General features: G+C 39.1%; 1 protein-coding gene across 2 annotated transcripts in view; it reads left to right on the forward strand.

Moving 5' to 3' along the window:
* Positions 1–24,122, forward strand: part of GNAL (G protein subunit alpha L) — a 196,556-nt gene that overhangs the window by 122,309 nt on the left and 50,125 nt on the right. For both annotated transcript variants that reach the window (XM_087756859.1, XM_009470706.2), the window contains exon 5: positions 14,842–14,939. In XM_087756859.1, coding sequence (XP_087612985.1) covers positions 14,842–14,939 — 98 coding nt within the window. The remainder of the gene's footprint in view (positions 1–14,841; positions 14,940–24,122) is intronic.

Raw genomic sequence — 24,122 nt, forward strand, 5'->3', positions numbered from 1 at the left:
TGAGATTTGCTGCCAGTCTGCAGCCTACGCGTGCTGAGTGCAGAGCCATTTTGTGTGGGAGACCGTCCACCTCTGAAGGACAGAGCTAAATACTAGGCTGTGTGGGTAAACATTAAGAAACTGGAAATTGTACAAATACAGTGCATTGAAGATCCAATTAATTAAAATATTTGCCTATTCTCTATCAGATTTCAAGATGGTTTTTAAAAAGTCAGTGAATATGTTGGGAGAATTAACTTACATTTTTGTAATGATTTCTGAGTGACAAAGATCATCGTTTATGTAGGGGATGTGGGTGTGCTTTGGTTTTGAATATGCGAGTCACAAAACTCCATTATGTGGATCATTATTCTCATGTGAAGATCACTCTGCTCTTTATCCACATTTTATTATAGTTTCTTGTAATGAAACCTGTGTGAAAAAACAGCACTCTAACAAAAAGATAATAGGCAAAGGCTTTATTATTTAGTTCCCATTTTAAGTGCAGCATAAACACAGTTTCAAAGTGTGATCCTGTAGAAAGCAAATCCTGAAAGCAAAGTTTTTATGTGAATTTCCTCATCTTAGAAACGGAATCCATTATGAGGTTATCTGTATAAATAGCTTTAAAAAACGTATATTGAATATTTGTTTAATTAAATGATATTGCATTAAAAACAAAATTTGGTCTATAAAAGGTAGATAAGAAAGCCACAACTTGAAAACAGAAACAACTGTATTTGAGCATTTATGTTTAACCAAATGTGTCATACACCCAGCATGACTGATAAAAGAACTGGTTGGAGTCTCGAGTTCTCTGAGTCAATACCTTCCCCCCCTCCCCCCCCGAAATAACACAGCTTTTCCTTTTTATATGTAAAAATTCATTGTTTGCTTTAAATGTAGATATTCTCCAGATATATTGAACTATTTTGCAGTGTTACGGTTGGGACTTGCTACAACCGATGAAGAATTTCACTTCTGGTATTTACATATATTTTCTGGTTTAACTGCAGAAAAGGTCTTTGATGGAAATAATGAAGAATGCGCTTTCCCTCACTAGTGAAACACATTTCAACTTGGAAAATGAAAAAAGCTATGGATCAATAAACAGTGGATCAGTGGGCATGTAGAGAGGAAGAGAAGGTTGGGGTGTATTTGTTTGTTTAATTAAAAGTAACTACTGGTGATTTTACTACCTTTATTTCTCAAAAGTTTATGGTTGTTCAAAGGCTATACTCAACAATGCACTTGCTCCAAGTATCCTTCAAAGAGATACTTAAAGAGTCGGGAATAGCCTGTGTGCATTGGTAGCCCAGCCATTATCTTCTCTTTCAGTCATCCACAGGAAGCAAGAGATCTGAAAAGACTGTTTGTGGAATGGAGTTTCCCTAGAAATTGAGAGTGACTGCCGCTGGAAGAAGTTATTTCTCTGTTTGATTTTAGAGTCGGTTGGTTGGGTTTTGTAACAGAAAGCAACAAAAGTCTGAATGGTCTTCGCATTGTTTCAAGGCCTTGCTTCAATTTGCACATATCTATCTGAGGTTTTCTCTCCAGATCCAATTGAATTGTTAGTTCACATTTTTCTCCTGCCAGGTATAATGTCCAGTAGCCCATTTTTGTTCATGTACAACCAGCCATCTTGCGTGGAGGTTTGTCGTGGTTTAACCCCAGCCAGCAACTAAGCACCACACAGCCACTCGCTCACTCTCCCCCGGTGGGATGGGGGAGAGAATCGGAAGAGTAAAAGTGAGAAAACTCATGGGTTGAGATAAAGACAGTTTAATGGGTAAAGCAAAAGCCGCGCGCGCAAGCAATCAAAGCAAGGAATTCATTCACTCCTTCCCATCGGCAGGCAGGTGTTCAGCCATCCTCAGGAAAGCAGGGCTCCATCACGCGTAACGGTTACTTGGGAAGACAAACGCCATCACGCCGAACGTCCCCCCTTCCTTCTTCTTCCCCCAGCTTATATACTGAGCATGACGTCATATGGTATGGAATAGCCCTTTGGCCAGTCTGGGTCAGCTGTCCTAGCTATGCTCCCTCCCAGCTCCTTGTGCACCTGGCAGAGCACAGGAAGCTGAAAAGTCCTTGACTAGTGTAAACCCTGCTCAGCAAAAACCAAAACATCAGTGCGTTATCAACATTATTCTCATCCTAAATCCAAAACACAGCGGTCTACCAGCTACTAAGAAGAAAACTAACTCTATCCCAGCTGAAACCAGGACAAGGTTGCTGGTGGCCCTGTGGTGGCCCTGATGGGCTCTATGGCACGAATAGTATCTGAAGGAAGCTGGGGAAGAAGGGAGAAGGTGCAGAGAGGCTCCTTGGGGCCTTGCATGGTGATCTCGCCTCAGTTGCTGCAGGTTGGGGGGGGTGGGGGTGTCCAGTACTGATAACTTCAAACTCACTAGTTCTGTGTTTTACTTCAGTAGGGAATACTTCAGTTGTGGCAGTTTGATTTTAATTAATCCAAAGAAATGTATTTCCTACCATTTCTGAGACGAGCGTGAATCATTTCCTCTCTGTTTAAGGAACTCTGGCAATATTTGCCTTTTAAAGTGAGGGAATTACCTGTTTTTATTGTTTAACTCAATTCAATTGTTTTATGTCATGTCCATGCTTCACCATCATGTACTGAGATTCATTAACAGTTATTTGGCAGTCACAAGACACTAATCATCTGTTTACAATATCGATTAGCAGCTTTCATGTTAGATTACATTTGAAGTGAGAAATAATTCTGCAGCGAATAGTAAATAAAAGACTGGGAAGAAAGGGAAAAAGCTAGCTTAGGCTATATAAAGTAGTTTTTGCAAGTACCCCAGAAATGTCTGCATCCCAGTAAGCTGGACCGCCTTAACAACTTCCAGCTCCGAAATTCCAACAGAACTTCCGATCCACAAGTTGTTCATTGTCTCTTGTCACCTGTATTCATAAAGATTGAGATTTCTATTCCTACAGATACAGATTTCTGTTGACTTCTAGGCAGTTTCTGAGTTGCAAGAGTATTTATGGGCTAATAAAAAAACCTTAGGTTCTGATGCCTCAGCAATTTCATTTGTTACTGTATATACATTCTTTCTATATTATACATAATAGGATGTTATTATCTCAGTTCATCAAAATTATATACTTTGTAGAATGGAAATTAAGAACTAAACACTAGGAATTAAAATCTTACTTTTCTGAAGTCACTAGCTAAATTTCTTCTGAATTAGTCTGAAAAGGTTGATTTCTGGGGCTCATCAGCACTAGATTCATGGGGGCTGGCAGTAGGAGAATGTTGAAAATTATATAAAATGTGGCCGAGATTTACTTAAGAGTCCGTTTTACTTTTCAGAGCTTTATTAAGACACCTTAGTCTTACTGAGTAATAAGATACAGTAGTTCTGCATCTATAAAAGTTGTGAGCACATGCCTTCAAACGATGGGGTTCCTTTAAAGTATATTACTTTCAGATAGTCAAACTTACTAGTTCCTGCAGTTATATCCACAGTCTTTTCCCAGAATAGCTCTTAAAGGCAACAGCTGTCACATAGAAAAAACAAAAAGGTTTTCCTTTTGAATCTTTATTCATATACTGATATCAACATTCGTGGTTGTTAATTTACAAAAATTTGTTTGCTGAAACTCAGTTTAGGTTAGTCACGGAGATATAATAAAGACTTGTATTTCCTTTTCCTGCTATTATAAACATTTCAGATTTAATAAGTTACTGTCTTTTGCACATGGATGAGGACAGGAAAAAGTGTCAAAGAAGAGAGATAAAGTTGAAGAATTTAGATAAAACTTGTGCAGAGGAGTAGGAGGCTAAATAGATCTGGCAGCAGCGGGCTGACTTTTCCGTTACTTTCCAATTTAATTATGAGAGTTGCTTAAGTTGGGGATGCTGCCTGTTAGTCACATGATGTTGCCAGCATTTATTTCCGAATCAAATCTATAAAAGGAAATGAGAGTTCTCAGTCCTTGCAAACCACTTGTCTGGTAGGAAATGACTTACAAATAATAAAGTGCGTGCTGGAGTATGAAATAGTTCCTTGATGTATGACCTTCAAAACTGGTTTAAGGAAAACAGTTGAAGCTGTGAGTAGTAGAAACTTTTCATACTGTAAGAATTAGCTGCAGGCTTGTGTTTTTTCAGCTCGCTGGACAGTTGTCTTCACTATGTAACTGTATTTACAGAAGCAGCAGGGGTTCCCTGTGGGCAGGGACAGGAGAGCTGCCTGGGGATGGAGAGAGCCGCATCCCTCAGCTTTGTACTCCACCGGTCTGCCTTCGTTGGGGGCATCCCCACCGTCTGAGTAATGAAAACCGAGGCAGACTTGTAAGAAGGGCCAAGAGCACTGCAGGAGTAACTTGCATAGGGGGTCAAGTTCTCATCATCAAAAGGTGACAAAGTGCACATTTAGCTTTATATCTTAAAAGCAGCAGGGAAGAATTAACTGCATGATTTTCACTGCTCGGTGAAATAATAATCCACCAGAGGATCTCAGTTTTTTGTACTGATCTGTGCCGAAGCGCATTGTGGCATGGAAAAGACGACTGCCTTACTAAGACAGCTAATAAAAAAATGTGATCTGATACAATACTACTCGAGAATTAAAATTGTAGGGGATTCAGACCCAACTCTGCCATGTTACAGCATGTAAGTTATTATTATTGGCTTGTGTTTTGAAAAAAAGATCTTGATAGTATTTCCTGCCCTGAAATGCCTGAAGTTTACCAATTTATAAGACATGTTTTATAGCAGTACTTCCCACTTCCATAACAGTCCCTTCATCGGGCATTGCAGAGTGGTTTGTACATATTCACTGACTGGGCGTTACATTGACTTATAAGAACATGAAGTATGATATTCGTTGCAGTTAGTTACACAGAGGCCCAGGAGTTAAATGATTGCGGAACCAGAAGCAGTAACAAAACTGCCCTGGGTTGATTTGCCATCCTTTACTCTGAATGGACTCAGCTCTATCTAGTCTGGCCTAATTAGATAAAGATTCAAATTCTGACATACAGAATCTGTACACTCTTGCAGTGCTATTATTGCTTTTAATAAACAAAGAAACAGCAAGCAAACATCTGCCAGTACAGGTGACACCCGGATTATGTGTTTTTCAGTAATTTTTCCAGTTTGAAAGCTCGGTGCTCTACAAAGACAACTGTGTAATCAGCATCTTGATCACAGGGATAAACCATCTGCTACCAAATCTCATTAAGTCATGACATATTTCTGATTCTTCTGTTTGGTCAGTACCATGAAGTCTTGTACGTTGTTCAGCACTTACAGATTTATCTCATGCTTTGTCGTCACCTGTTGTCCACAGAAAATTCTCCTTGAGCGACTTATAACAGTACTTACCTTTTTCCTTTCACAAGTGCTGCAGAAACGCAAAGGGCAGCAATGTTGCAGGATTGTGTAATGCACCTGTAATTACTTTCACAAATAATTTGAGAGGTTTTTTTTTTTTAAATGAAGAACTTTATGTGCATTCAGAGAGAGGTCCTAACATAGACAAAACCAAAATACCTTCAAGGAAAAGAATGTCCGTGAGCTTTGCATCCTCGGCACAACATGTTTTTTAGGCACTACGTACACTGAGTAATTTGCTTAAATTATTTCTCCTACTTTCCTTAGCAGAGAGCTTGATGGCCCCCTTGAAATAGCAGGTAGGCAGCAGCGTTCAAGGATTTGCAATGGCAGACTGAAAGTTGAAATACACTATTAAAATGGAAACTAGAAGGTTGAATCAGACGTTTTTGTTTTAAGTATGATAAAAGCTTCATTGTCTAGCTCAGAAAAAAAACCCCACTATTTAATAAGTAGTGAAGAAAAAACATGGAACTGTTCTTTGACTTATAATGCATTTTTATCTTCAAAGCCTATCTTCTCCACAGTGCTGGCCCCAAAATATTGCAAAAGCACGAAATCATGGTTTTATTTTTGTTTTTACTAGTATGATCTAAAGAACTTTCAGTCCTTTTTTAGTGTTTGACACATATGAGTTTGAAAAATACATGAATATATTTCTCAGACTTTGTAGATGAGTTCTGTGGTCTACAGAAGTGAACTTGTTGACTTCTATAAAATAAGATGGCAGATGGAACATGCTTCTAGCAGGCAGAAATAGAACTGCTAAGGCAATCAGGCTGATACCTTAACTGTACACACTTCTTGGAAATGCAGCGTAGAGTAAGAGCTTAAAAGTCAAGTCACAAAAATAGTTCGAGAAAGGGACGTAGAATGTACTGTGCTGGTTGCACTCCTGGTTTTTGAACATTGTCAACGAGCTCCACAATTCATGTGTTTTGTCTAGATGCGGTGGCATGTGGTAGTTCTATGAAAACGGTGCTTTTATAACTTTATAAATGCTGTTTGTTTCCCCAGCTTCTTTTCTTACACTTTCAAGTTGGATAAGATTCTCCTAGGAGTTAATAAACTAATTTTGTTTTCTTGGAACATAAGATGCCCCAACACAAGTATGTTCTGTGAAGGTGGTATTTACCATCCCCTCATGTTCGGTTCTAATGAACTGAGGTTACGCTTAGTGCAGACTGATCGTGCTTCGAGGCTGTTGCCTTCAGCCTAAAAAAGGCAAAACAAGTCCAATGAACAGGGAGAGAAGGTAGATCTGGATGTATTATTCTGTAACTCTCTTTGATAGATCCAAAGTTAGGTTTCGGAGGGGGGTTAGAGGCCAAACTGCTGCTTTGCCTATGAGAATGAGTCACTAACGAGCAAAGTAATTGCATTGATTATTGCACACCCACAAATTACAACAGAAAATACCTTGCAGGGGGTGGAGGTTGTACTTTTCCTAAAGGTTTCTGTATAATTAGTCTACCGTAAGTGCTGATGCTTTAGAAACATCTGAATGCTACTGTTAAGCATGGTCCTTGCACGCCCGTTGACCACTCCTACATGATTTCAGTGTTTCTCGTGCTATTGCTTGGATGCTAATGAAGGTTTTGACACCACTGCTGCTGGAAAAATTCAAGCCATGTATTCTGCTTTTGTTTTTGAATTCTAACTCTGTTTGCCTGTCTTTGTTGCGGGCATTAGGAGTTTGAGCAGCTGCATTTTGTATACCTACAGCAAAACAGCTCCCTTGTTAGGCAGAACATTTCATAAAGGATTAAGAAGTGTAGCTAGCTGAGCCATAGGGGACACTTTTGTCTCATAAACAAGAGGCTGATTATCAAGAGACTGTACTTGTTTGTGGAAGAGGTAACTGAGCAGGCTTCCTTCTCTCTTGGGTGTCTTACCTGGTACTTTACCCCATAATTTCTGCATTAAGTCCATTTAAAAATTTTTGTTCCTACAGCTTACAGTTGCACTTGGTAGATGTTTGGGGGTAAAGAGTATTTTTAATAGAAAATGAGTTGCTACACTTGGCACAAGCAATTATTATTGGAGGCGCTGGGGCAAGTTGTCGCTCACTGTGAATTCTGGGTTTCTTGTAGCAACAGTTTACAACCACCTCAGTTAAACTCTGGGTTAAGATTCAAGTTTAAAGTCAGGCTCTCAAAATTAAGATTGCCTATGTGACACCTCTATATACAAAATTATCCAGGTAGCTTTTTAGATATTTTTTTTTTTCCTATAAGGCCCTGAGTCTTGCATTGCAGAGAAAAGCCCGGGCAACTGAAAATAAATACTATATAAAAAATTGCAATAAAAGTTTTTTTGTTTGACTTAAATTCATCTCCCTACTGCTTCCCTGATTTGTTGCATAGCGTAGAAGTACCTTTTTTTTATTCTCATCATTCACCCTGAAGCCCAGGTGTTATTCCCTCAAGTTTATTTACAGCAAGATTGCATTCTCACTGTTATTATACGTTATTTATAGTGTTACTATACATTGTTAAAACAAAAAGCAGATGATTTATTCTTCGTTACATACTAAAAATCTTAGCTGTTGAATTATATTATGTTGAGCTGCCATGTATATCTTACAAAAAGATAATCATATGTGATTTAAAGGCTTTGAGAGATTAAGAGGCTACTATGTATAGCAGTACCATCCTATTTGGCGATTCAGAGATGCTTATACACGGTAAGCATGATGGTAGACTGTAGAAATACCCAGTGTACTGGGATATGTCAGTAGCCTCCACAGGGAAAACTGGTTTTCTTCCTTTGACCAGATTTGTAGCTCTCTAATGATTATATTGGTCATTATGTTTAAAAACACAGATTTTTCTCTGTTGTTTTTTTTTCCCTTCATTCTTAGCAGTTATGTTGTAGAGAAAGTTAAATTTAAAGCAGAACCCCATCACAACAGCGATGCTGGGAAAGTTTGTCTCCGATTCCAAATGCATACGTCTTGAATTAATGAGAAAATTAATATCAAGAAAAAAACCAAAACCTAACAGATACAGGAGTGGAACTCCTAAATTTAAATTGCCCTCATCTTAATGCAAGTATCTGAGAATTGTTTTCAATGAGTAGAAACTGCAGAGGCTTGCAAGAGAGTCCTGGAGCCACAAAAGTAGCTTTTGCTTTATCCTGTTAGATTCCAGGTTTTTCTTGGCTGAAATATAAATTTTTTAAAATTGCCATTCTTCTGTTACTTTACATGGCTTATGCTGCAAAACCCAACAGAATATCAATACGCTAATCTTATTTGCGGCGTCTGTTGCAGCCAGCGTGGCAGCAGACCCCTATGACACCCGCAGCGGCCGCAAAGCTTTCTGGAGCGGGAGGGGGGAGCTCAGCTGAGCTTCCCTTCGCCTGGGATGCTGTCCCTCTGGTCATCCCCCCGGGCACCGCGTGGAAAAGGGCTTCCTCACAGCTCTCGGGGAAGTGGAGAAAGTGTGATCTTAGAGTCCTTCCTCCTAGTCATCTCTCCCAGACCATGTTGCTGCCCGTCCTCCCCAGTAACAGCTCAGCATCCTGCTGCTTGCTGTTGCTGCCACACTTGGCGGCTTGAGCTGCAGGCCGATGGATCCGGTTCAGTTCTGACCTCAGATGTGGTACACAGAAAAGGATGCTTAAAAGGATGTCATTTGGATTGCGGAGTCAAACGTCACATTTAGAAAACACTGAAGGTAGTTTGCCTATGCAGCCTTATTTTGACTCCACTGGGTGTCATCCTTATGGTACTACAGTGTTACCCATCAGTCATCACTCTTTTATTCCACAAAACTTTTCCATAGTTGAGTGTCTGGGAGACTGGGACTGCGTATATATCCCCTGCCCTGTGCATTGGGAAGTACAAGGCGGGTGCACCCCGCTCAGTAGGGAGGTACGTACCTCCCTTTCCATATTAATTATGTGGATCTTGCACTGCAGTCGTCGTTGGGAGTTCAGGAGGTGTTAGGGTGGGAATTTTTAATGCATTGCATGATTTACTTTTTGTTTGGTTAAGGACATGAGAGAAGAAGTAGTAACTGGAATTCAGAATAGAAGGGACGACTTCATTTCACACCCACAGTGGCAGAACTATGAAAATGTGTAACGTTTGCCACTTCTTTAAATGGTTGTCAGGCTAATCAGACAGGTTTAATCTGTGTTTTAGGTGAGAAATCGTCTTACAGTCCTGAAGCTTAGGAGAATAGGAGCATGAATTTCGGCTTGAAGGAGATCGATCTTATTTCACATTGGTCTAAGCAGCTGTTTCCAGGTTTACAATATATTAACAGAAGAAATATGCGGAATAGAAAATGCAGTGGAGTCTTCCACATCCCGGTTTCTGGGAGACTGAAAGGTGACATCAGGATAGCTATTAAATGTATGCTCCATCTGGAAGGAAGACAGAAAGGATTCTTAATAGAACAAAAATTGTGTTCCTGACCTAACGTGAACTTTTGTGGTTTGTAAAGCAATTAGATGAAAAGTTGTGTTTCCAAAATACATAAAGATTTGTTCATGAAGATATGTCATTGCTTAATCATCACTAATATTTATTCCCAATTTAGGCAGCTGAAAAGTGAAACAAGCTCATTTTTTAGCTACTTGAATATTTTTTGTAGGAGTTATAAGGGGGAGGAGGTTTCTAAGGTAACCTACCAATAAATAAGTTTATTTCCAAAATAAGGAAAACTAAATTTCAAGAATGTGCTGTAACTTCTAGTAGGACAAAGTGGAAAAACAGTGCTTTGAGACTTAGCTGTAGTGCATCTGCATTTGTTATCTGTGTTGGTTTCTTGGAATGTTTTGTATAGGAATATATTGCCTCCTTTTTTTTTTCAACCTAAAAATGTTACCTTGGAATAGGTGAGTAAAAATATTTCTACAAGACCTTTTTAAAATGTACTAAAAATACAATACTGTTTACATCAGTGATATCGGCTCAGGGTGTTTCTACATTTATGTACACCTTAACTTACTTTCTTCTGAAAAAAAAAAGGAATCGTAATCTGCTTATGTCGCTTCATGATTTTTAGATGATGCGTGAATATTCATGTATAGCAAAAAATTATCTGCCAGGGAAAAGGAAGTTTGGGAATGCAGGGCTGAGTTTTTTTGGATTGTCTCAGGAAGAGTGGAAAATTTCCAGCTAATTTTATATCAGTAAATATTTGAGATGTTGTGTGTTACATCTCCATTTTGATCACATCAAAATTTTGGTATTGTACGATCTAATGATCGCTATAAATTCTTAGGTAACTGGTGTAAATTAATGCATGTAGACTAAAAAGCACCTGTAATTCATGAGACCCGTAACTCGTGAGACCTAGGGCATCATCATTTACTTCTCTAATGCTCTAATTAAAATACTACATCAAAAAATATATTAACGGTTTTATTTTATATGTATATTAATAGGTGCAAATATTTGTATGCCTCTGTCCCTAAGGAAGAGTTTGGATGAAACAACTCTGTTTTGTTTGGTGTTCATAGAGGTGTCATGATGTAGGTGTTTTTCTGCTTTCAGACATAGTACATTATTCCTGGTTCTTTTCAGTATACTAAATATTTTTAGTAGATTTTGGTGACTTTGATCCGATAGAGGTCAGCTGCATGCGCTTGCAAAACAAGTGCATCAGATGCCCCTAGTGATTTTCCATGTCCCTGTTTCCTCCTGTCCCAGTTGAGGTTTCTTAAAGGACCTGGCTCGTGACTTTTAAGAACTTCTAAATAGCTTCTTCCCAGAAGTGAGACCCTTAAGAAAATCTTAATTTGGCCATCTCAGAACATAAGCTGCCAAGGTCACAACTTACTCTTAAAACCTTATTTGTGTTTTACTGACCTAAGGTAATGTTTTGTATGTAGTTCCCTGCCCCCCTGAAACATTAACTAAAAAGTTTTAGCCCACCTTCCTTTATCGGCTGGAGCAAATCTGAATTCTCTGTCCTTTGAATTACCCTGGCTCTTCGTTGCCAAATGTGGCTGCCACCCCGAAAATACTGCAGCCCCAAGAGGAGGTGCAGCAGGGTGGGCTTAGCCCAAAGCCCGCACCTTCGTTAGCTCATCAGTGCCTGCTTGCCAGTGAGGTGGCCGTGATCTGGCCACAGCAGGAGGATAAGGAGGGAAGCATGGGGGTCTATAGGCATGAGTCATGGGGATATCAGTAAGGATAGGACAAGGGGTAATGGTTTTAAACTAAAAGAGGGTAGATTCAGACTAGAGATAAGGAAGAAATTTTTTACGATGAGGGTGGTGAAACACTGGAACGAGTTGCCCAGAGGGGTGGTAAATGCCCCATCCTTGGAAACATTCAAGGTCAAGCTGGATGGGGCTCTGAGCAACCTGATCTAGTTGTAGATGTCCCTGCTCATTGCAGGGAGGATGGACTAGATGACCTTCAAAGGTCCCTTCCATCCTAAAGCATTCTGTGATTCTATGATTGAGGATCAGGGAGTGATTGCTGGAAGGCCAGTCGGGCACAGGGGGCTTGGTTGCAGAGGTGGAAGGTAACATGGTGACTGCTATCTGGATGTTGTCCTGCAGTGGACAGGTTGGGATCCAGAACGTGTTTGGCATGTGTGAGCAGAATCCTCCTGTGTGCAACAGGAGCCTCCAGCAGTTGAGGAGAAAAAATCCTGAAGAATTTAGAGAAGATGAGAAAGGGGTTAAAAACAAGTGTGAAAAGTTGGATCATGGTACTTGGTGTCTTGAAATGAAGCAGGATTTTTCTGGAAGGCTTTAGTCACCTGGGAAAGAAGGATCGGGTAGCTGTGTGGGAGGCAATTTGCAGGCAAGTGTACTCCTCTGCAGTAGATTGGTACATTTTAATGAGGTAAGTATATTTGCTCCGTTTTATAGGATTTGCTTTGGACTAGAAGTCTGGAAGTCGTTTTAAATAGACTGCTTTGAGATATAATGGTCAGGTGGAAATATACGAAGCATATAATATGAAAACCCTGTATTTACAACGTATTTGTAGGGTCTCAGAAGCTGAGCTAAAAAGATTGCCTCTTTTCCAGAAGAGATTTCTAGGAGTAAATAAAGCTCATAGAGATGATGTAAAAACAGAAGTGAAGTTAGAAACTGCTGTAGCTATGCAATTTTCTTTATTTTTTTTATTTACTTATTTATTTATATCTGCAGCCATCTCTCAATCTGTCCTACCCTGCAGGAATCCTTCACACTGGCATCCTTCTCCTCTCCCCATCCCCTTTCCATAGGCTGCGTGAGGCTGAATGGGGCCATTTTTTAGATGTAGGTTCCCCTCAGAGATGGCTTTCCGGGCGGGTGGGAATCCCCACCCGCCGATGGCGAGGAGGGGAGGGTGGGCACACCATGCTCTGGCCCGCACCGGCAGCAGCAAGCGCCTGCGGGAGGGAGGGCTGAGGTTGTACGCTGCTGTACACGCACCCGTCGAAGGGGAGGGGTGGGAGAGCTGGGTCCTTTTGCCTCAGGACCCTGACACTTATTCAGAGCTCGCTCTTTCCATTGAGAAGGCAATACCTTTCTTTGGACAAAGATGCCAGCAAATGAGATGCATTCAGCTGATGCCCTAAATATCAATCAAGCGTAAGCTTCAAGTTTGAGGAATGTTCCGTGTTTTCTGGTATTTATCATTTTGACTTTTCCAGTTCTTCCTTCTTCTTGTAGTCCTGCTCTCTGTTATGTGTGTCCGCTTTCTCCTTCTACTTATTTAGTTTGGTATCTTGTCCTTTCTTCAGCTTGTTTTTGCTTTCCTTCTGCTGTAGGAACAGAGTTTATAGTAGCCGTAGTGTAACTTCAAAAGGTGGATCTGCAGTGTTTTAAACAATCATTGCTTAAGTCATTAAAACAACAAAGACAAAATAAACATGCTCTCATGACACTGAAGAAATAAATTCCAAGGGCAGAATAAGCATCTGCCAATCTCTAGTGTTGCTTCCTCTCTTCTTCCAAGACTTTCTGCAAAGGTTTTTCACGCCTGCTTTAACGTCTCCTTTTCTCTAAAGTTTTGAAAACTTCTTAATGAATGGATTTTCCTCTCTCTCTACACTGTGCACAATACAGTTGAAAGAAAAAAGCATTTCTGGGGTTATTCAGGACCTCCGTAGCCATGTTCAAAGCTTAACTAAATAATTTTCAGTACTAGTTTGCTCTGAAAATCTTGTCTTGTGTTTTGCCTCTCCCTGAAAATGTCACGAGCAGGTCACAGGCAGTTGCTGAGGAGCGGAGTGTCACCTTCTGGGACACCTCGCAGGGGTGGTGTGCAAGGCTGGGAAACCCACACAGAGTAAAAGTGAACTTACAGTACTGCCAAGACCTTTCGCTACAAACTTTGTCCTTTGAGAGAAGTTTTTAATCCTGAAAAGGCGTGGGGAGGGATTGGCAAACAATTTCAGAAAGTTTCAGAATTCAGATATTTACCCAACATTTCAACAGGATTATGAAGTGAATAGTGGTATTACACCCATTTTACACAGAGCCAAATTGAACTGTGGAAAAGCCATTTGTTAGGTTTCACAAATTTATGACTGACCAAAGGACTCTGATGATTTAGTAGCCGTGTTGAGGTTTTAAGAGATTACAAACAACTTCTGCGTTTAAGTCGACATACTACTTGTAACAATTTGGTTTAAGGGAGGAAAGGCTCAGTCATATAGTAAAGGAAATATTAACGATTCTTCATTTGATTTTAGAAACCTTTAGCTGGAAAAACTCAGTTACGGTTTGACTTAGAGTAATGATGTAACATAAAATGGACTCCCAGCTTTAAAACAAGCTGGAGCATGTGATGCTCTGCGGCAGGGGCTGGAGGAGCGGAGGAGCCGGCAGGCAGGGTCAGGCTTACCGCTCTGCATGTGTGCGTTTTGTACAGTGGAGCTGTGGCTCCACCGTCACCAAGGACAGCTTTGATTCCTCTTCAAATAATTTTGAAATAAGCTTGCCGGCACATATTTCTGGATTGGGATGCTTGGGATAGCAGCTAGGAAAAGCACATTGTGCCAGGCGGCTGCTTGGAGGAAGTGGTGTTGAGCAAAGACTCTGAAAGTCTTGCAATCAAATTACTATGTTGCATGAGAAAATACCAAGCAGCGGAAAGTTGTGTTTTTCAGGAAAAATTACGCAATCTTTTTAAAGTTACGGACTGGTTCTTTCTCTGGGAAGCTGATGTTTATAAGCTGAGCAGCTTTTTGTGTCACTTCTATGCCTTGTCCATGACAGAAGCATAAATTCAGTTAAAAATTAAGTTTGCATGCTTCTAGGTAACATTTATGCTTACAGTAAATTTTATACATGGAGTGGTATGAATTTTGAAGACAGTCTTCATTACATATCATGTACTGGAAACTGTCAGCAGCCATATGTTCAGTATATTTTACTGCAATTTTTGTATTTCTTCTTTAAAGGTGTAATCTATCATTCTGCAAAAGTATAAAGCATGAAGGTTGGAGGGAGGGAGCAACACATATAGGTTGGGGATTGAAAAGACTGAGAAATGTTCTCTTATTTGTTGCATTTCCAATTTTCAGGAATTCTTTGAACACGCAAAAAAGCTCTGGGATGATGAAGGCGTAAAGGCATGCTTCGAGAGGTCGAACGAATATCAACTGATTGACTGTGCACAGTAGTAAGTATTTCTTTTTATTGAATTAATAGCCAAGTTAGTAAATATATTTTTATTAGCAAGATCTGGGAGTTTTGCAATGCAGGGATTAACATTTTAATTCTCTGTATAGGTTGAGCATGTATAGCAAAAGTAATTGATGGTTTTATCATAGTTTGCCATTAATATACAACTAAATATTTAACAGCAGGTAAAGATTAGGATGAAAAAAATTAAATTAAATAATTTTAAGTGTCTTTATTCCATTTGAAACAGATTTATGTAAAATAATTTCAATTGAAACTATTAAGTTTAAAAAATGTAGAGCCAATCTAAGGAAAATGCTTTGGTTTAAATCCTGAGACCCAGACAGCACTGAAATTGCTCTGTGTTTTCACATTCCATTAAAGCTTCTGAGATTTTTACCTAACCGGATGCATACCTGCATGACTAATATATTTTCTGGGGGAAAAAAATGATAAGCAGTATTGAATTAAAGATAGTACATTTGGTATTCTCTCCTTCATATACATCAAGTGAAGCAGTACATGTGTGCCTAACACAGTCATAATCCTTAAACAGGTTCATCTGATTGGAAATGTTCTGAGAAGAGATGTGTAGTAGATTGTGAAGGTACAAATCATAAATACACAGCACATTGATGAAAACAGATTAATCAGGAAATAGTACATTAGCATGCCACGGCTACAAAACTCAGCTGTTCTCGGTAATAACCCAGCTCTGAATTAGACTTTGACCAAAAATGTACATTTCATGTGAACTGCTATTGTGAAAATGTGTACTCTTACAGTTGCTATGTGATTTAGGGTTTTCAGAGAACACACTCTAGCGTGTTATGATTTGACTAATTGGTGGTATGGTGAGCAGCAATGCCACCAGTCTGTTGTAGCGCTCAGTGTTTTGTTTTTCTGTCCTCTCTGCTCTCGGTGCCAAGGCTGAAGCAGAGGAAATGGGCCGTGTCGCTAAAGGACTTGCCGCACTTCTGCCGCAATGGGGAATTTCGGTGCTGCGGGTCATAGTTTCTTTTCCCTCATTCCAGACTATTTTTGGGAAAGTGAAGGATCCAGTAATGATTCATCAGCACATGGAAGCAAGGGAAAATTGCCTATGTGTAGGAAGGAACTCATTTGACCTCAGTGGACTGAATTTACCAAAACTTGGGCATTTGCTCACAGTCCAGAGTGGCTAGAAATGAAAGCAGTGGTTCTACACAAAAAAAAACCCAGAAAGTTGTCCTAAATTGTGATCAGTGGATTCCCCCTCTGCCCTCCCCCACCACCTCCGCCATGGTACAGATCTGAGCTATGCTTGCTGAAAAGTCCAGACTGACTGTTTATGATATCTATTAATACACTCAAATAAGACATCAGACCAAGAAAATAGAATAATGACATGTATTTAAAATAAATGAATGTAAAACTTACTTTACTGATCAGTAAAGGTCAATGTGTCTCCCAGTCCTGCTTTGGAAAACGCTGCTGAAAGGACCAGGCAAAAAAAGGAAGACACTGAATTATAGTATTAATGGTACTGTGCTTTCCCTTAAAAAAATGATGCCTATCTACAGGCTTTGACAAGACGAAGAACGTTAAGTCTTGTGTTATGTCCAAAACCAAAACACAAATGGGGAAAAAAATGGATCTAGAATGAAGTCCACTGTCCTGAAACATAAAACTAAATCCTACTACCTTTTTTCCTAAAAGCTTAAAGGAAGATTATTGGGTTTTTTTCTATGTATCTTCCCTCCATATCGTCTAACTGGCTTGCTTTTTCTGTATTCTGAGATTATTTATTATAGTAGTAAATACAACACTTGCATAATTCCTCACTTTCAAGACACTTTATGAAATAGTATTTGATACTTAAATATCCCTTGAGTGTATCTGTGCTTTCCATTTCATGATCTACCTGAAAATGTAACAGCTAAGTGGCTTGTCCACGTTTACAAACCTTCAGTCTTAGAGCAGAGACTTGAAACTCGGGAATAGCCGTGTCATTGTTCTAATCAAGCAGCCTTTGTCTCATAGGTATTGATGATTTAAAATAGTGAAGTATAATCCTAACAGAAAGAAGGTACTAAAAATACACCCAACTTTTATCTGCCCCTCCATCGTGCCTTGAAAATTAAAACAGTACCAATAGAGTCAATGAAAAGGACATTTAAAAGTTGCTGTGTCTTTGCTGCACGCACGTATTTACATATTGCACAACGACAGTAGTTGCTTTATCCAGAGGAACATTTCTGTGCTGGCATTGGATGGACCTTATTCAGAGTGCTGGGGTCATGCCCGCCTTGTAACTGACAGAGCGTGTGAGACTAGGTTAGAAATACAATTCTGGTATGCACATAACGTTCTCTTATGTGCACTTAGAAAATACTGACTGTGAGGGTGCTGTCTTTCTGGCTCAGCAGGAGCTGATGGTATTTCTCTCAGGACCTGTCCATGGTCATCTTTAATTGGTAAAGGAAAAAAGGGACAGGGTGTAATGCTGATACACGTGCTTACTGTGGGATTTTGAAACATCTGCAGTGTTTTCATTACACTGGCTTTGGGAGAAACATCCCACGCCATCAGCTAAATCCTAATCTTTTACTTGATAGTGAAGAACAAACATTATCAGTAGGTCACCATTAATTTCTCTGCTTAAAGAAAAAAACAAGGCAAAACCAAAAAAATCTCAACATGTGTTAAAAATATCATTGGAATACAAGTTGGGCGGCTGACTTAAAATACTGAAAAGCATTATTAGCAAATTATAAAGTCAGCAGCCCAACTTAATGACTGTAAAGTGAGTTACAAATACAGTGTGTTTTGGAATAGTTTAATTTGGCTACAGTACAGAGCTTCTGTATTTTTAAAACTTAACCTAATTTTCTTTATTACTGTGGGAGAAATATTTTTCTGGAAACAGAGGTAGTAGAAAGACACAAAGGCAAATGTTTTCTTTATATTAGGCCTGAAAGTTGCTTTTCCTTGTTCTTTAATGCCCTTTTAAATTACCAGGGTACTGTTCCTTCACGGAAATGAGGATGAGGGCCTGCTTGTCAAACCATTTTGATGTTGTTACATGACTCTCCATGTATCTGCACTTCTTCTAAGTGTTGTGTTGGTACATCATGTGATATTTGTAACAGACACCAAGTTGTTACCAAGCCGGAGGTCAGACCTTGTGGTCTGACACTGGCAAATGTATCATAAGCGAAGATCTGAATTGTTCTTTGTCACTAACCATAAAGATATTTATGTAACTCTTGGAGGGGGAAGTATCGCATGGCCATAAACCATATTTTTTCCTTAATGACCTTCATATATTTCTTGGAGATTAACATCATAAAACTGGCAGGTTATTGTTTTCCCTGTCTTCTGATTTAATATTTCTTTCAAGTTAAATTTCAAGTTTCATTTTAAAAAATGATACTTAATTTGAAAAATTGCTTTGACTTAGTTGTGTCCCAATTTGACTTATCTAGATTTCAGCAGGTTGGTTTTGTTTATGATGATAAATCTTACACCTTACTTTGGTTAGCTTTAACTTATTTTGAACTACGGTGATTATGTCCATATTCACATATTTTATATTCAGCAAATTCTAGGTATATAAGGGACTTTCAGATTGTGAATTAGTGCTGTCTTGGCATTGAACTGTCTAGTATATAAATAATAGACCAAAATATGTTCATTAAAAAATTCTTGCAATACTGGGACAGTTTTCTAAAAGCTAAATAGTTTCCTATAAGATGAATGCAATTCCATTTTTTAATACTTCAGTTTCTCCATACTAGTTATCGAATGGCCAAATTTTCTGTATCCATGGAAGGGAACTGCAAATCAAACTTCTATGAATGTAGAACACATCGAAACAAATAAAGGTCCAGGTATGATGGCCTTCATTTAAAAAAAGACCCAGAAAAAGAGTTGATTATGTGCCTTTATAAACTTCATAAATTTAAGTAAATTAATTGATTTGGCAATGAAGAGGTATAACATTTCCTTTTAACAAATAGCATACCATGAGGTAGAATTATAGGTTGTAACCACCTGTTTGGTGTTGTATATGTAAGTGTGTTCACTTCACCCTAATGCTGGTGAAGTGGTTTCTGTAGTATAAGCCCCCTTTCTTCACTGCAAGCCATACCATGTGCTAACTGGTGGCTGCTCTAGCAATCCCAGAAAAGCCACTGAAGTTACTTTTTGCTTGAAGATCTGTGTCCACAGACAGCAGTGAAGTTGAAGACCTTTGCAGAACGTCGGTCATCGTTGGGGGATATCAGGCACTCCCAGTCTGGTGACGTCCGTCCGTTGTTTTGATGAAGTAAGAGTTGAGTTGTCTTAGTTTTGGTTAGTCACATGTCAGTTATTCAGCTGACTAGGTAAAATGACCTGATAGGGCATACTTACAGTACTTAAACACTGTCAGGGAAGAGGTGGTCGTTTTAGAGCAGAAGAGTAGACAAGCAGAACTAGGCATTTTTGAAAGGAGAGAGAAAAGACAAAATCAGAACATCCAGTTCTCTTATTAGGTCACGCACAGTTTGCTCAAGGCATTGTTGTTAGAAAAAAAATAACTACATTCAGGTTTAATGGAAGGTTCCAGAGTTTAATTTTGTCCCATTGCATTCACATGAAATAAAAGCGTGTGCGTGCATGGGTGGCCCTAGCTGGTAGAGTTGTACTTTGGCTCCCTGAGTTCCTCACTGTAGGAAGTAAACCAAGAGTTCAAGGGAACCCTGCCCTCAGCCAATACTTTATCCCAGTTTGTCTATCAATCTTTCCCTGATAAAATACGCCACTTCTGATATACTCATGTGTGAAGGCCTAAGCTGGTCTCTATGCAAACATTTGGGCTAATAAAACTTGATTATGCAAGTTCTCAGGAAAGCAAACACAAGGGATGTGAGCTTGGCCAAAGAAAATTGATTTTTATAGTTCAGCTAATATACATGGAAAAGACACACCTCGAGTTCTTTTTCTTTGTAGTTATTCTATCTTGGAGAAGGGTTTCAGCCAGCTTCTGAGGCATCTATCCTGGTATTAAGTGGATTAATTAAAAAAAAAAGTTCTTTCTGGTGTTGTCCACAGATTCAACTCCTGATGTGAGAAAACAGATAATTTTTTTCCTCAACAGCAGCACTTCTTGAAACCAAGAATATTTCTGACTTTCTTTGTGCTTTCCTAGAGATTAAGTTTAACTGCTAGCATGGACATAGTCATCCCTAAATTTCCTCTTACAGTCTGAGGTCAGAAAACCTACCTTGGCATCATCTGCTTCTTTTGTCTAGTGTAGCACTTCAATCCGGCGTGTTGGTATGTACACGGGCTACACTCATGACTGTAAATAAATATGAGCATTAGTGCAATTCATATCCTTTCACTTAGTGTGGCTTCATGATTTGTTACTTCATACTGCTGCTTCTAGGGATTTTCCTAGAAGATTGGCTGTATCATACTCCAAATTGGATTCTGCTAAAGCTCTCACAGAGACAGGTTACCCACAGGCTGCATCAATGCAGTGGCAGCTAAGTCCTTCCTGCGGTGCCCTCCCAACACCAGTTGTCGGTGAACCCAAGCCACCTGCAGCAGTGCCAGTTGTTCTCGATATTAACCTCTTCAATGCCAAAGTCTTTATTCATTCCTAATTCTGTCTCCTTTGAAAGTGCCATATGCAATAATAACTCCTGGTATCTCGATGGTACCGAGCAGTTTTTTTATTCTGACAATGTATGAGGCTTCAGCTTTCCCAGCTTTGGTAGCAGAATAGCAGAATTGCTTTTTTTTCCCCTCATCATTAGAGAGCAGGAAGGAGGTGCTTTCTATCATCTCAGCATTTTTGTGTGTTTTGTAATTTCCACCATATATAGAATTAAATCCAGGGATTATGCCCTGCTTTGTGTGCTTGTTCATGGGCTCTCCATACGCCTACACTGTTCAGCTCTGTCTAATTTAAGAACATTGGAACACAAAGAAAAATAATCTCTTGGGCACCCTTGAGATCTGAGTTGAAATTTTACTGAAAAATGCTACAAACCACTTAATATTTTGCATAAAACTGTCACTGATAATTGGCTGTATCAATTAGTGGCTGCCTGTTGCAGCCCATCAGACATGTTTGATATATCCGATATCATATGTCTTTGTCAAAGGAGATGCATGGAATCGGTGCCTTCAGTTGGATTTGTATGCTGTCGGCCCTGTCCCAGGTTTCTTCATAGTAACTGCTGTGTACGGGTAATTCAGGTAGTAAAGGTCACCCAAAAAATAGATACCTTCCAAAGTTGGATGGGAGGAGCCCCACAGCACCCCTGTTCTCTATAGCTGAAGGAACCGAGAATACTGTCTTCATCATTTATGTTCTCCAGGAAGATAACCAACAAGAGGCCAGAAGAATCTGACCTGGTGTGCTTGCATGTAGCGTGACAGAACTGCAACAGAAAATATAAACACAGTTGTATTAGAATAAGAGACTGTTCTCTAGTTTATGCAGACGTATTTTCTGTGAAATCATTAATCCAGCAATCTATATTTAAACTGACAAGTAACAAAGGTCGATAATCAGAGTATCCGCACCACTTAGGGAAAAAAAATTAAGGAACTGTAAGTCTTTCTTTTTGTCCCTGGAGCAGCAGTGTGGTATCTGTGTGTTCTGACATCATTTGAGACAAAACCCCAAATGACTTCCTTTAAATCGGCCGGCTTTTTCAAACTGCCTGGGAGCACTACAGTGTATGACACACTGCCATCTCTGTGTTTGGAAAGATTTTGACGTCCTTTTGCTCCAAAACATGCCACCTGTGTGCTAACACACCCAGTGCCAGACTTGGTTCTCGTTAGGACCGTTATGCCCGTGTAGAGAAAACAGAAATGGAGAGGGAAGATGATGAAGTGTGGAGAGGGAAGACAATCAAGTGCTTTGTGCAGACACCCATCCCGGAGCGTGACATGTCCAGCCTTGGGTTTGCAAAGTCCTGTTTGTGCTTTCTCTGTTCACTGCGTACCTTGAAGACGTCTTGGTATTTCTTTGTGCGTGCCTGAGAAAGTAAGGCGGCTCATTGAAAGGGAAGCAGGCCCATGAAATGCAACTGCTGAAATCATGTTTTTGTTGTGGAAAGGAGGGGAGCAGAGGGAGAGTGGGAAGGAGTAGCTCAAGGAGTGGGGAGGAGGAGAGAAGTTGTCTTGCATACTGATCAAAGAATCATGGTCTTAACATTTTTTAAGTGCTTTACACATGGCGGCAACATTTATTTTCAAATGTAATGTGTATGACTGTGGCTTCAGATTCACATTTGAAACATGCTTTTTACTGGCAGACTAGAGCCAGAAGGTGTGCAACAAACTTAGAACCCTCTTTCATCTTCGCCTTTTTTCTTTAATAAAATTTCTTTCATCATAAGGGATGGCGAAGTAAATGTGGATGTATGTATGATAAATTAAGGTAAACATACTGATTATAAGCTAGAGAATATTATTTTTAAAAGTAGTGATTCTTTTTGAACTTGGTAACTGCTTATTAAATATAGGACAAAAACTTTTTACTGAGAAAAATTAGGAGAAGTATTAATTATAAATGTTTCATTCCTCATGTAACTAAATTTTTGATGGTGATATGGGAAAACTATAGAAATATGATTTTCTTCCATCTAAAATTCTGTTCTGGTTCATATATAAACAACTCACTGAAGTTTCTTCATTTTTCTTTTTAAGATCTCTCATGCAGTATGACTTTCAAATCTTAAAAATTCATTACATAAGTTAGAAGCAAATTTTGTTTGGTTAATTCATGAAGAGGTTTTCTCCCCTTACCTGATTTAAACTATAAACCTTAACCAACCAGTAAATTGTTATTTAATGACAGAAAAAAAGAGTGGGGGTTATAATTATAGAGTAAGTAATTTAGCCTTACTGATGAGTCTTCTAAACAGACATGGTTGCTAGATAGGACAAAAGTCATTCTGCAGTGTGTAATGCTTTAAATTTTTCACTGTTTACTACCTAGTAGAACATACTCTTGAGAGGCAGAATTGTGGTTTCTTAAAATATGCACTGGGAATTCTCTTAAATAACCTTTTCAACTGTTGCCATGATTTTTTTGTTGTTGTTGTTCCCCTTTTTGCCCTCACTTATGAAAAAAAATCATTAGACTTAACCAATTCTATCTTAATTTTGGTAATGAAAATGTGACCATGATGTTACAGTACTGGTAATTAGAAGTACAAAAATATGGAAGAAGCAGCAGCTGTAGAAACCCCCCAAATGCATTTGTATTTTCAATTTGGAGGAAGTAGCAGTATGAAAATAACATTCACAAATAGCCAGTATGGCATATGGGCATGTACCCGCCTGGTTTAGCCACTTCAGTTCACAAATGCTTTCCATACTTCGAGAAGACAAGAATATTTCTCAACTAAAAAATAAGAGAGAAAATAGTTTATAAACACAGCACCCTCTCTGTCTTTTAAAAATTAATATGACAAATATTTTTCCTATTAACTAGTTACCATTGGAGAAGCCTTTAAGCAGCCCTAGATGGGCTGCTCAAACATAAAATTAAACCATACATTTTCCTACACACTTCTCTGTGCCTGACGGTCTGTTTTCTGCTGTTTTAGAACAAGCAAACAGGTTGAAAATGTAAGGCAGGAAAACATAAAATATTCCTTAACCTCGATTTAAGGTAGTAATAAAGTCTAAAGACCAAGCAAAGTTATGACAGATGCATGAAAGTACACTTTGACTCTTCTCAACATGTTTTATTAAACATTTCTAGTTTCCTTTGAAAAATATCGCAAAGCTGACTTTATTCTGTTGAGTTCTTTCCTCCCTAGTCAACAATATTTTTCAGTTTTTCCTGAATGCCTGATGAATGTTTTCTTCATTTTTTTTCCTGACTGTTTGCACACGCGATGTAATAGTAGGTGCAGGGCATGTTAGTGTAACACAGCAACTCAGCCCCATTTGGAAACACGATCCATTAAGCGAATTAGAGGATTGCAAATAGGTCCGTCAGCTGAGCTTGTCTGCATTTAGTTTTCTGTGTTAGTAGCCTATATCTAATTTGGAGATATGTTTTTCCGTATCCCTTCTGCAGAGGTAAACTGCAGACTTTCAGATGCTTTTGCAATTTTATTTGCAATACGCACTTCAAGCGCTTTTAGAGGCAGAGCAAAAGCCTGCTAAAGAATCAAGACAC

The sequence above is a fragment of the Nipponia nippon genome, unplaced genomic scaffold (assembly GCF_047370975.1).
Source record: "Nipponia nippon isolate SJK-2023a ecotype South Korea unplaced genomic scaffold, ASM4737097v1 scaffold_1, whole genome shotgun sequence".
Lineage (NCBI taxonomy): Eukaryota > Metazoa > Chordata > Aves > Pelecaniformes > Threskiornithidae > Nipponia > Nipponia nippon.